A 13027-nucleotide genomic window follows, 5' to 3' on the forward strand; every position below is an offset into this window, starting at 1 on the left:
AGCTTAATCCCAAGGTCTGTCTCTGTGTCCAAGGATAATCGTGGTGTGAGTCACTCCAAGTGGGTTTTTTCCTACACACTCAAGAACCGCAAGGCATGGCAGCAGGGTGGGGGAGACATAAAATTTTAAAAGTCAACAAAAGAGGTCACTTTCAGCAAACTTTGTATCCTGGAAGGGATGCCAAAAATGGGTACTTTTTTATATCAGGCACCTAGGAAAATATGCACTGATTTTGCTCCAGGCCACTCAAGGCCAAGACTGCTCTTCAGAAAGGCATCTACTCCCATTTTCTTGGTTCCTGATCTCTTGGACACTGGCTTTGCAAAGATCATTATGAGTCTTTTGACCCACCAGTGCTAGGCTTAACTTTCAGGTCAGCAAGAACCATTAAAGAAAAAATTATCCATGACACTAGTTAAAATAGTGAGGCAGACTTTATTCCTGGAGACTTTTACTATAGGTGTAGGGACTACTGCAATGGGGTTTTGCAGTAGGGGAGAAAGATTAGGCTTAGCTCTGAATATAACAAAGAAAAGTGGGAATTTATAGCCAAGGAGCAGAGTGAGGGTCAGTGGATGGAAAATTACCAATAGGAAACATCAAGGGTAAGGGGAGAGTCTGGCTAAGCCAACCTAACAGGATGCTTGCTGAAGGCAGGCCAGGGTGATCAGACATCACTTGGAGGTTGGTGGAGGAAGAGGAACCCCGGGCAGGGGGAGTCTGGCTAAACTGACTTAGCAGGATTCTTGCTATGATTGGGCCATGCAAAGATAGACACAGAAGTGCAAAAGTTGAGACCTAGTTCGGAAGAGGATTCTGAGACAGCTGGCTTCAGGTAGGGCTTGATCTGGCAGATCCTTCTGTAGCACCAGGACCCAATTCCTCTCTTAGCCTTCTGCCTTCATTCTTAGCAGACTCATCCATCTCGTTCTGGGATGGCTGCTGCAATTACTGAGATTTTCCTTTCCACACAGCAGCAAAAAGAATCTGGGTTCTAGTGTTCCCAGCAGAAGTCCTATGCTTTCAACTGGTTAGTCCAGCTTAGATAATGTGCCTGCCTCAACCGTCTTTGTGGTCAGGGGATGGAATAACTGGACTGGATTAAGCCAGACCTCAGACCTGGGGTATGAAGGGTGGAGTCAAGTTCACAAGACTAAATGGCTCAGAGTTGGGGTGAGGGGTGGCTTTTTAAAGGGAAGTCCAGAAGCATTGATCAGAAAAGGGGGAGGAGTAGGTAAGGGGAAAAATCATAGATGATAAGCCTATCTACACCTTCAGTGGCTTGATTATCACAGCTGGGGCATTTTTATTGAAAAACAGGCCATACAGTAGCAAGAATCTTGGGGTTGGCCTTCATAATGGAAGACTGCAAGTTGTTCCCAGAAGATCTGAATCAATGTCTGAAATGTGACAGCTCAGATAAGAATTTACGTGGCTGCCTCAGGACTTATTTTTTTGAAAGGTCGCAAAAGCATGGAAATAAATGTCAAGTTGGAATTATTTATTGCTCTTGTACCTCGAGGTCATTTCTAGTGAGTTTGCTTTACCTAGTGAGGTAAGCAGGGAAAAAGCTTGTTTTTACACTAAGGGAAGAAATGAATGAAGAAATGGAGACTCCTATTCCTGGAAATTCCTGACACACAGGCTTTTGTATTAATCAAAGAGAGTGCAGAGCAAGGTGCAAGAGGTAAGGAAAATGAACAAAGGGTAGAGAAGTAAAGTTTCAGTGATTCAAATAAAACTCAAAGCTGTTAAGGGAGTCTGCAAAGAACTCAGGAAATTGGTCATTACAATTTTTTAAATAGTACTTGAATGAATCCAGAATGTCTAAACCTTGGTAGGGTCCAACAGAGTAGGTGGGGCAAGGCGAGGTGGGAAGGGGGTGAGGACGTGGCGTGGGAGGGACCAGAAAGAGACCAACTGATAAGGTGGTTGGGAAGAGAAGAAACAGTGAGAGAGGGAGGGGTTGGGGGGGGGGAGAAGAGGAAGCAGCAGGGAGAGGAGGAGGAGGAAGAAGAAGGATAAGGAGAAGAAGAAGAAGAAGAAGAGAAACTTGGAGGATCAGACACCATAATATGAAAGGCACACAGGTGGGAGGAAAGGCAGGGGCACCCAGGCAGAGAGAACTAGAGAAGCAATTTGAAGATGAGAGTCTTCCTGAGGTCAGAGAAGCGTGTTTTCTTCATCCTTGTCCACCCATTTCCTGGTGCAGGGCCTGGCTCTTATGCTCTTATAGTGAAAACCAAGGCAGAAGAAGCACGCAGAGAAGGATGCCGGGAAGCTGGAGGGGGAGACACAGGGATGGGAGGTATGCAGTAGTTCAGGCTAAAGATCGAATGCCGGCTCTTAAAGGAGTAAACATGAGTAAATACGTTGGAAGGAAAGTAAAATTTTCAAGTCTCCACGCTATAGAAGCCTCTTACAATATGGGGGAAAAAGGTAGTATAATTTCTGAAACAAGATTGAGCCTAGAGTTTAAAAAAACAAGTATTTTTCATTTTTTAATCACAAAAGTAATACATGTCTGTTGTTAAAAACTTCAGTGTTTTAATACAGAGAGTAAAATGTGAAAGTCCACCTCTGGGAGCTGGGCATCCTGCCCCCTCTCACTTTTTCAGGCTTCCCTCTTTCAGTTATTCCTTCTATGTCCGACACTGATTCCTCCTTTGACTTTACCATCTCCACCCCCTTACAAACATGTTCATGCATTTCCTATTCCTTTTAAAAAATGCACCAAGAAGGGCTCAGCCTTCACTTCTGTGGCATGTCTGCCCCATATACAAAGCGTGAATTAAATCAGGAGGGACATTCTACAAAATACCTGACTGGAACTCTTCAGAAGTGTCAAGGTCATGCAAATAAAGATGGAGGAGCTGTCCCAGATTGGAGGAGACAAAGAAGAATTGTATCTCAATACAGGGTATACCCTGGACTGGATCCTAGACTGGGTATTAGAAGGAAACTCTCCTGATGTGATAAAGAGTGCATTAGTTATCTGTTGCTGAGAAAAATTATCCCAAAGCATAGCAGCTTAAAACTACAAACATGTTCTATCTCATGCAGCTTCTGAGAGTGACTTAACTGGGATTCCTCCTCAGGGTCTCTCCTGCTGTTTCAGTGAAGTTGTTGCCTGGGGCTGCAGTCTTAGAAGAGCTGACCGGACTGGAGGAACTGTTTCCAAGCCCACTGACCTGGCTGCTGGCAGATGACCTCAGTTCCTCACCATGTAGCTCTCTGTTTTTATTTTGGCCGTGCCACTCCACACAGCATGCTGGATCTTAGTTCCCCGACCAGGGATCGAACCCATGCCCCCTACAGTGGAAGCATGGAGTCTTAACCACCGGACCACCACGGAAGTCCCTAGCTCTCTTTATAGCCTTGCTCATGACATACTCCCTCGTACCGCATCACCTGAGTGAGTGATGCAACAAACACACACACCAAGATGGGAGCTGCAGTGTCTTTTACAACCTAATGTGGAAAGTTTAGGTACATAGAGTTATTTCTGCTGTATTCTATTGGTCACACTAACCCAGTCCAGTATAACATGGGAGGGGATACACATTGGTGTGAAGACCAGGAGGTGGGGTTATCAGTGGTACTGGTGGTATCTTGGAGGTGGGATACCACAAAGAGTATTTACCAAAAACTTAAAGCAAGCATCATACGTTAAGGTAGAGCATTAGAAGCAACCCCAATCCAAGTGAGGGACCAATGGAGTAAGACAAGGATGTCCACTGTCACGGCTATTCGCAGTGCTTACTCAAGTGTGAAAGAAGGCTCTCCTTCTCTTTAACGATTATTTGTGGTATCTGGCATGTTTGACCCTGACCTGTTCTTCAAGTTGAGTCCTGGCCAAAGGAGACAAATAATGTTTGGGTGAGACTCTGGAGAGCTAGGCTCCTTTGATGAGACGGTGCCATGTAAAGAAACTTTCTGAAGAATTAGAATGTTAATAACATACAATGCCCTATAAAGATGAAATCAAACAAATGGTGATGGGCATCACTCTATTTAATAAAAAGTCTTCTTAATCTTTTCTGTATACAAAGTCATAGAAGCTGAATAGTATACAAATTACCACACACTCGGTGGCTTAAAACAATACACACTTATTTCCTTATAGTTCTGGATGTCAGAAATCCAAAATCAGTTTTACTGGGCCAAAATCAAGGTGTCAATAGAAGTCCGCTCCCTTCTGGGAGGTTCTAGGAAAGGATCTGTTTTCTTTCCTTTTTTTAAATCGTGGTAAAGTAATCATAAAATTTACCGTCTCGGGACTTCCCTGGTGGCGCAGTGGATAAGAATCTGCCTGCCAATGCAGGGGACATGGGTTCGATCCCTGGTCAGGGAAGATCCCACATGCCGCAGAGCAGCTAAGCCCGTGCACCACAACAACTGAGCCTGTGCTCTAGAGCCTGCGAGCCACAACTACTGAGCCCATGTGCCACAACTACTGAAGCCCACATGCTTAGAGCCCACGCTCCACAACAAGAGAAGCCAGCGCCAGGAGAAGCCCGTGCGCCGCAACCAAGAGTAGCCCCCACTCGCCACAACTAGAGAACGCCTGTGCACAGCAACGAAAACCCAACACAGCCAAAAATAAATAAATAAAAAAATTTTTAAATTACCATCTCAACCATTTTTAAATGTACAGCTCAGTGGCATTACATACATCCACATGGCTGTGCATTCACCATCATTCATCTCTGGACCTTTTCATCTTCCCAGACTGAAACTTTGTACATGTTAAACAATGACTCCCCATTCCCCCTCCTCCTAGCCCCTGAGCAACCACAATTCTACTTTCTGTCTCTATGACTTTGGCTACTCTAGGTACCTCATACAAGAGGAATCATATAATACTTGTCCTTTTGTGACTGTTTCACTTAGCATGTCTTCAAGGCTTGTCCATGTTGTAGCATGTGTCAGAATTTCCTTCCTTTTAAGGCTGAATAATATTCCACTGTATTTATGTACCATGTTTTGTTTATCCAGTCATCCCTTGATGGACACTTGGGTTGCTTCCACCTTTTGATTATTGTGAACAATGCCTCAATGACATGGGTGTGCAAGTATCTCTTTAAGATCCTGTTTTCAGTTTTTTTGGGTATCTACCCAGAAATGGAATTGCTGGATCATATGGGGAAATCTATATTCTTGTCTTTTTCATCTTCTAGAGCTGCATTCCTTGCTTTCCTTTGCTCATGGTCCTTCCTTCATCTTCTAAACCATCAGCACAGCATCTTGTTCAGTGGTCACATTGCCTCTTCTTCTGTCTCAAATTTCCCTCTGCCTCTCTCTGTCATTGCATTTAGGACCTACCAGGATAACCCAGGATAATCTCATCTCAAGATTTTTAATTTAATCACGTTGCAAGGTATCTTTTGCCATATAAAATAATATTCACAGGTTCCAGGGATTAGGACCTAGATATCTTTGGGGACCATTATTCAGCCTACCACACAAGCTAATAGAAAAAGCAAAAGTAACATAGAAAACTATCATGAACAGAAAGAAAGCCCCATAGAACCCCACTGTCCCTAGAGATCATCACAGGAAATAAATAGTATGAGACATATTTTTCTAGATTTCTTTCCATGCATATACTAACACATGTATTTCATTTATTTCCTTTCCTTTTTAAAAAATCAAAAATGGGTAACATTTTACACAGCCCAGCGACTTGTCTCTTTCATTTAATAATGTATCTCTGTAGCAAGCTCTTTAAGAGTGAAAGAAATTTACTTTCATGTTATGTCTCTTTGATGTAAAAATAGCAACTTTCCAGTAAAGCAAGTGAACTTTTAGAAAAATTCTATTTGAAATAATCTCCTAGAAATGTAAATGTTAACTTTAATTCATAAGAGGAAAGAGGTATTTTTAATCAAAATAAGGGTAGAGGCTACTTAGAATTTAGTGTTTTGGGTAAATTAGAGAAAGGGCACCCTAGTTATATGTGCATACAGCATGAAGTCCTTGAAGATTGAATTACTTTGTGTGGTATGTTGATATGAGAGTCAGTGCTTCCATGGTGTCAATTTAAATTAAGCATCTGGTTTCAGGGGTGGAGAGATCAGGAGACCTGGATGGGAATCCTGACTCTGCCATCAACTAGCTGTGTGACCTCAGGCAAGCTGTAGCCAATCTCTGGGCCTCAGTGTCCTCATCTTCGAAATGAGAGAATTGGCCTGGAAGTTGTCTCAACTAATGATCTTTCATTCTGCACTTTGGGAAGGGCACTATTTTAGCAGGTTAGAGACCCAGTTTTGAATACCAAATATTTACAGTCAGCCCTCTGTATCCGTGGGTTCTACATCAGTGGACTCAATCAACCACAGATGGGAAATATTCCCCCCCCCAAATTCTAGAAAGTTCCAAAAAGCAAAACTTGAATTTCCTGTACACTGGCAACTATTTACATAGCATTTACATTGTAATAGGTATTATAACCTAGAGATGGTTTAAAGTGTACAAGAGGATATGCATAGGTTATATGCAAATATTACACCATTTTAAGAAGGGACTTGAACATCCTTGGATTTTGATATCCTCGAGGGGTCCTGGACCCAGGACCAGGATCTGGGATCCTGGTATCCCCCTGGGATACCTTGGGATGACTGTACTAATTTGCTGTGATCTTGAGCTAGACAGCTCTATTGGGCCTCAGTTTATTCATCTGTAAAATGAGCCGGCTGGACTAGAGTATTCTCAAGATCCTTTCTAACTCTCACATTCTAAGACAGTGAGTCTCAAACTTCAGTGTGCCTAAGAATTCCCTAGGGGTTTGTTAAAATGCAGAGTCCAATTCAGCACGACTGGGGTGGGGCCTGAGATTCTATATTTCTAGCAAATTCCCAAGTGAGGCTGATGCTGGTCTGAAGTGTACTGAATAACAAAGTATTTGGATTTCGAACTGTCAGGAAACTTAGTTAAAGACTTGGAAATTGGTGAGAGATTAGTGTGTGGGTGGAGTACTGGTCTGGGGATTATCTGGTGCTGTGGGGTATGCACATTTGCTTGTCTTCTATTGTCCAGCTCTGTAAAAGCTAAGATATAAACTATAGATGTAGAATACAGAATAATGGGATGAACTTTGTTTGATAGAGGTACAAGTGATTTCAGCCCTGTAGAAAAAGATAGCTCTCAAACATTACTTTTTCTAGTCCTACATGATATCAACCAGTTTTGCACAAGTAGCAAATTTCTTTCAGTATTCCTGATTGCCCATATATATGTGTTCTTCTAAATCTCCTTTAAACAGGTTTTACGTTTTTTAAAATTATACTTTAACACCACTGTTCCTTCGCAATTCATTCATTGATTCATTCATTTATTTATTTATAGCAAGAAATACTTGCCAGGGATGGGGAGGTTACAGGGTGGAATACATAAACTCTTATAGGAAAGTGGGTGGTCAGGCATCATGCTTTCCTGACTCCCAGCCCAAGTATCAGGTGAGGAAAGCACACTTTACCTCCAACTTTGGCCAGGTAATTCCCCTCCCACAGCTAGACCACGGATATGGTGGAAGATGGCTTAACCATCATGTGGTCCATTAAGGATCAAGAGGTTGACAGAGGAGGAGGAGGCTGTAACTACGATGTACTTCGAACCGTGGCCTCGGGGTTCCTCCAGTGGTCTTTACACCCGTGCCGCCTAGGGACACTAAACTGATGGCTTTCACACCCCTGCTACAATTGTGAGGAATTTTATCCTTGGGTGTCCAGAGTTTTGCAGCCGCTAGACGCAGGGTGGAGGTCTGGGCCTAAGGGCGGGGCTTGGGGCCAGGGGGCGGTGCCAGTGACCGAAGAGCGGAACCCGCGACAGCCGCCCAGCGGCCCCGGCCTCAAGGAATGCCGGGAGTCGGGACCAGGCCGCGCTCTTACTCTTTCGGCTCCGCCCCCGTCTGTCTGTGTCTGCAGTGGCCGCCATCGATAAAGTTGTTGTTCTGCCAACATGGCGGCGCCCGTGGTGACTGGCCGGGCCGTGTTCGCCTAAGGTGGGAACCGAGGCGTAAGGAGCCGCAGGCCAGAGCCTGTGAGCAGGTAAACCCCTGACCCGGGCTCATAGGGGCAAGATACGAGGCCTGATCTCCCCTTTACCCGGATTGGTAGATTTCGACTTGCCGGGAGCCGGAAGGGAAAGTGCGGGCTGTGTTTGGTGGTCTCGGAGCTGTGCAGTTTCCCAACTGGAAAAGTTTCTGAGATTCAGATCTTCAGATTCTTTGAGCCACCGACTCTGTTGATAGCTCTGGACCCTTTCCCAGAAAAATGCATATGTACGTATAGTTTTGTACTCAATTCCCTTTCTCCACCGCTCCACTACCCCGGCTGGTCCCTGGATCTTTGCTCCCGGGGCTGAGGCTTTAGACTCGAAGGACATCCATTGGCCCACATCCTCTCTGTGACCCACAGATCATTGTCACAGCATGTTAGGGCTCTAAGGTCATCAGAGAGCATCTGGATTTACCCCTTTATCTTAAGGAGAAGCTGATTTTCCAGGTAGGAAGTAATTTCCCTGAGGTCACATAGAGAATTAGTTGGGGGTTTTTTTTGTTGTTTTTGCACATAGCTCCTTTAAGATTAATTTCCCAGGTACATTCTCGGACACTTTCTTTTGGGCGCACACTAATGCCCTCGTGTGCTTCTCTGTGTTCTGTTTCTTTGCCCGTTTTTTCCTACTCTGCTAGGTTTCTCTGTCCGTATATGATTGTCATTTTGGGTCCAGTTCTCAGGCCCCTCCCTCTATGGTCACAGGCCGCTACCCCCACCATTCTCAAAAAACTTAAGCTTAAGCCCTAAGTGAGGTTGAGATCAGGGCTGGCTCTTAAAGAGGAGTGGAGTAATGGGGATTGATACTTTGGAAGGATGTGGAAGAAGAGACAAGATTCCAAACATCTAGGCAAGGAGCTGGCTGTGACAGAGCTAAGGAAGAAAAGGGCCAAGTTGATCATAGCACGAGATATGAATCACACCTTTCACATTCATGGTAGGGGCATGGTCCTCTAATAAAATGGCTGCTCCTTATCAGGAAGAGGCAGTGTCCATCAGGGCTTTGGTGGTGGAGTGTCCCAGAGCAGGGCCTGGGATGTAAAGAAAGGGAACTGGACTGAGCTCCAGGGCTGCAGTAAATCATAGCCCTGAGTGCACTTATGGCTGAGTTCCCCTAACATAAAGGGTGTGGACTTTTCTTAAAGGGTCTTGACACATATATTACCAGATTGCTCCCCAGGGAGTTGGAATCAGTTTGCATTTCACCAGGAGTGTATAAAAGTGCACATTTCTTTTTATAACAGGTTTTTACCAATCTGATAAGCAAAATATTTCCTTGTTGTTTTAATTTGCATTTCTTTGATTAGTTGTAAAGTCATTCTTTTTCAGGTATTTGCTAGCCAATTTGTATTTCCTCTTTTCTCCGTCCCCAATTTTTAAAATTAGGTTGTTACTCTTTCTCTTCCCCTATGTGAACTTTTATAGAGAAGGGTAATCTTTTGCTGTAGTTTTGGCAGTTTTCTCTCAGCTTGTTGTTTGCTTTCTAATTTTGTTCGTGGTGGTTTTGATATGCAGGTATTTTACATTTTTTAGAGAGTTTTATTAATATTTTCCTTTATGAAATCTTCCATTGCTTTTATGCTTAGGACAGAACATCCTGCACCTTTTACAGAATTAGTACATACTCATCTATGTTTTTTCTTGTTTTATGGTATTTTTAAAAATTCTTTAATCTATGTGGGATTTACTCTGCTTTTTGGTTTGAGGTGGGGCTCTAATTTGAATCGGCCCCCCATTCACTGAATAGTCTATCACTTTCTAATCTATTTGTGCTTTTTGCTTTATGAACTTTAAGTTCTTTAAAATACCCAGATCCATTTCAGAATTCTCTACTCTATACCATTGGTTTATGTACAGGAAAGGTTATTAGTGAGCCAGGTATTATGTAAACATTTTTAGAAAGCTTATTGTTATGTAGACAGGGAATGTTGTTACACGTTTTTTATAATTTGGTGCATAGTATAAGTAAGTTATAGAGACAGGATTAGAATTTTAAGTGAAATTAAGATTCCTTCCTTCATATTGCTCATATTGGTGATCTGTCTGCACTCTTTGGTATTTCTTTTTTCACAATGGCTAACCAGCATCGAAACAAAAATTTTGAGAGGATCAAGAATTAATGCCAGCTTAGAAATAGAGACACAGATGTAGAGAACAAATGTATGGACACCAAGGGGGGAAAGCGGGGGGTGGGGGGAGGTGATGAACTGGGAGATTGGGATTGACATATATACACTAATATGTATAAAACAGATAACTAATAAGAACCTGTGGTATAAAAAATAATAATAAAATAAAATTCAAATCAAATCAAAACAAAACAAAAAAGAATTAATGCCAGCTCAGAGTGCCAGTTTCTTCCTTCATTTCTCTCTGGTTTTGAAAGGTCTGTTTTTGTCTGTTTCTGCACTATAGCTAATGCTGTTATGCAGGAAGGCAGAAATTTTAGGCTATTTAGTCATAAATCTTAAATATTTGATGAACTGTCACCTTAGGCTTTAACACAGTGATGAAACATGAAACTTCTATGAGGTCATTTCTGGAATTCACCTTTGGAGGAAACCAATGAAACATTAAAGTTGAATTTTGATTCGCAGCTAGATGTCTTAGTGGGCCCCAACCTGTGGGTTGTAGTCCAGAAAACCGTAACACTCATCACTGTTCCACATGTTATATATTTATTTGTTTGTTTCTTATCTGCTTTTCTCTACTAGTATATAAGTGCCATGAAAGAAGGGACTTTGTTCACTGCTCTATCCCCAGTGCCTAGAATAGTGTGTGGACCTAGTGACACTCAATAAATATTTAGTAGGTGAATGAAGAACTAAATGAATAAGCAGTCTTCTAAATAATGGTTATTTCCTGGCTCAGCCTACTGAGTATACTTAGCTTGTAGTATGTATGAAGAACGCTAATCTTAGCTCAGAGTCTCCGATCTTCCTGGGAGACCTGTGTTCAGATCTCTTCTGATACTTGAGCCTAAGACCAAGCCCAGATGTGCTTAGAGCTCTTCTGAAGCCTGGACAATGGGAATTAAAGCCTCCTGTACAGACCCTAGGCTGGCCTAAAGGCGAGGGCCAGAGGTGGCTCTGCTGCTTCCCAAGCAAGCAAGCTGTGAGGTTGCAGCAGGAGCTGGCCCAGGTGGTGGTCTCCTTTTGTTCCTATGGGGCTTTTGTATCTTGCTGTTTGGGAGCATCGAACACGTTTAATATTTTCCAAATAAGAAGTTTGTGTTTAGCTCAATTGCACTTCTGAAGTATTCTTTTCAGGGGAAGAAGTCATCAGAATAAGAGGAAAGCATGTGGACAGGCGGGGAGCGCTGGCTGTGCTGAACGGAAGGATGAGCTCCGGGAGGTTCCAGGCGGCTCACACGTGTGCTTTCTGCCCTCTCTTTCAGGGCCTTCCCTCCTTTTGAAGAATGGCTCCTTCTTGGCAGAGGCTGGGTTTATATGCCTCTCTTCTGAAAAGGCAGCTAAATGATGGTCCAGATGTCATCAAATGGGGAAGGAGAGTGATTCCAGGATGTTCCAGAGGTATTTACAGTGCCACGGGAAAGTGGACCAAAGAGTATACGCTGCAGACAAGAAAGGATGTGGAGAAATGGTGGCATCAACGAATAAAAGAACAGGCCTCCAAAATTTCAGAAGCTGATGTGAGTATTCTTTTATATATATATATATATATATATATATCTTTTTTTTTTTTTTTTTTTGGTTGCACCAGGTCTTAGTTGCAGCAGGTAGGCTCCTTAGTTGTGGCATGCGAGCTCTTAGTTGCTGCATGTATGTGGGATCTAGTTCCCTGCACAGGGATCGAACCCGGGCCCCCTGCACTGGGAACTTGAAGTCTTATCCACTGCGCCACCAAGGAAGTCCCATGAGTATTCTAAGAGATGCTGAAAGAGTAGAGAAGAGGGACTAAGAGCTTGGACTGGGGTGAGACTGCCTGAATTCAAATAAGTTATTGAGTATGTGACATTGAGCCAAATTTCTGAATCTCTCTGGGCTTCAACTATTTTTTATCTAAAATGGGCATTGTTAATAGTAGTGCTCACCTGCTTCCCAGGATGCTTGTGAGGGGTAACTGGGATGAGACCAACTTGGTGCTTGGAGGAGTTTCAGTGTGGTGCACATACAAACAAGGTGCATGCAAATGGTGCCACACTGGGCATTCTGGAGCAGCATTTACTGGGGAAGCTCATCAAGACAGGAGCCACAGCAGATGTCAGGTCCTCTGTGGTCCACTGCATGGTGGGGCAGCACACAGGGATCCAGCAGGGTCAGATAGGAGATGCTAGGAGAGGCACCTGGGCCCCTCAGCTGTGGAACTTTTAAGCTCCTGCATATTCTGAGAAGTACCTCCCTCTCCCCTCCCATGATGCTGGCCTCCAGCCCTATTCTGCCATCATGGCTTGGGAGGTACCAGCCCTTCCCAGATGTGATCTGGGACTGGGGTCCAACCTCATGGTTGCAGCTATATAAGTTAGGGGACCCTTGGCTTTTGGTCTGTCTGCACCAGCTCAGCGCTCTACCTGAATTAATTGTCTTAAGCACTTGGCTGTAGCCACTTTCCATGGAGTTCTCTGCTGGAGGCCAGCTCCTTCTCTGGGAGGCCAACCTGCTGGGGATCAGTCTTGGATGCATTAACCCTTACCTCTCGATATTGGTCAAAATGACAAATGGAAGATGTGATTTGTTGAATGAAATGTTGAATCTGATCAGAGCACAGCACTATAAAATAGAGTTTTACTCTTAAATTCTGACCGTCCTTTCATAATAGTTACCAGTAAAATAATGCTGACCCTTTATGTTTAATTAAAGAGATTAGGCCAAAGGCAAGCAGTTGAGTAAATATATATCTGCACAAGATGACACTGCTTGAATCGCCTTTCCTGATTCTCCACTCTTATCAGACTCATTCTTTCTATGAGATTGATCATTATGAACAATGAGGGTGGGTAGCTATTTGTATTA

The 13027-nt window shown here is 43.4% G+C and overlaps 1 protein-coding gene across 6 annotated transcripts in view; it reads left to right on the plus strand.

Moving 5' to 3' along the window:
- The first annotated feature begins 7907 nt into the window (after positions 1–7907).
- The window catches only part of LARS2 (leucyl-tRNA synthetase 2, mitochondrial), a 167119-nt gene continuing 161999 nt past the window's right edge, over positions 7908–13027 (plus strand). For 2 of the 6 annotated variants that reach the window (XM_089918046.1, XM_089918049.1), the window contains exons 1-2: positions 7909–8281; positions 11452–11706. In XM_089918046.1, the coding sequence (XP_089774172.1) occupies positions 11473–11706 (234 nt within the window). In that variant the 5' untranslated portion in view covers positions 7909–8281; positions 11452–11472. Of the gene's footprint in view, positions 8282–11451; positions 11707–13027 lie in introns of those variants that run through there. The other 4 variants (XM_089918048.1, XM_022573404.3, XM_022573403.2 and 1 more) reach the window with 4 other exon arrangements.

This window comes from Delphinapterus leucas, chromosome 10 (assembly GCF_059928025.1).
Source record: "Delphinapterus leucas isolate spDelLeu-1000000601 "Yukka" chromosome 10, BTC_Dleu_Yukka2, whole genome shotgun sequence".
Lineage (NCBI taxonomy): Eukaryota > Metazoa > Chordata > Mammalia > Artiodactyla > Monodontidae > Delphinapterus > Delphinapterus leucas.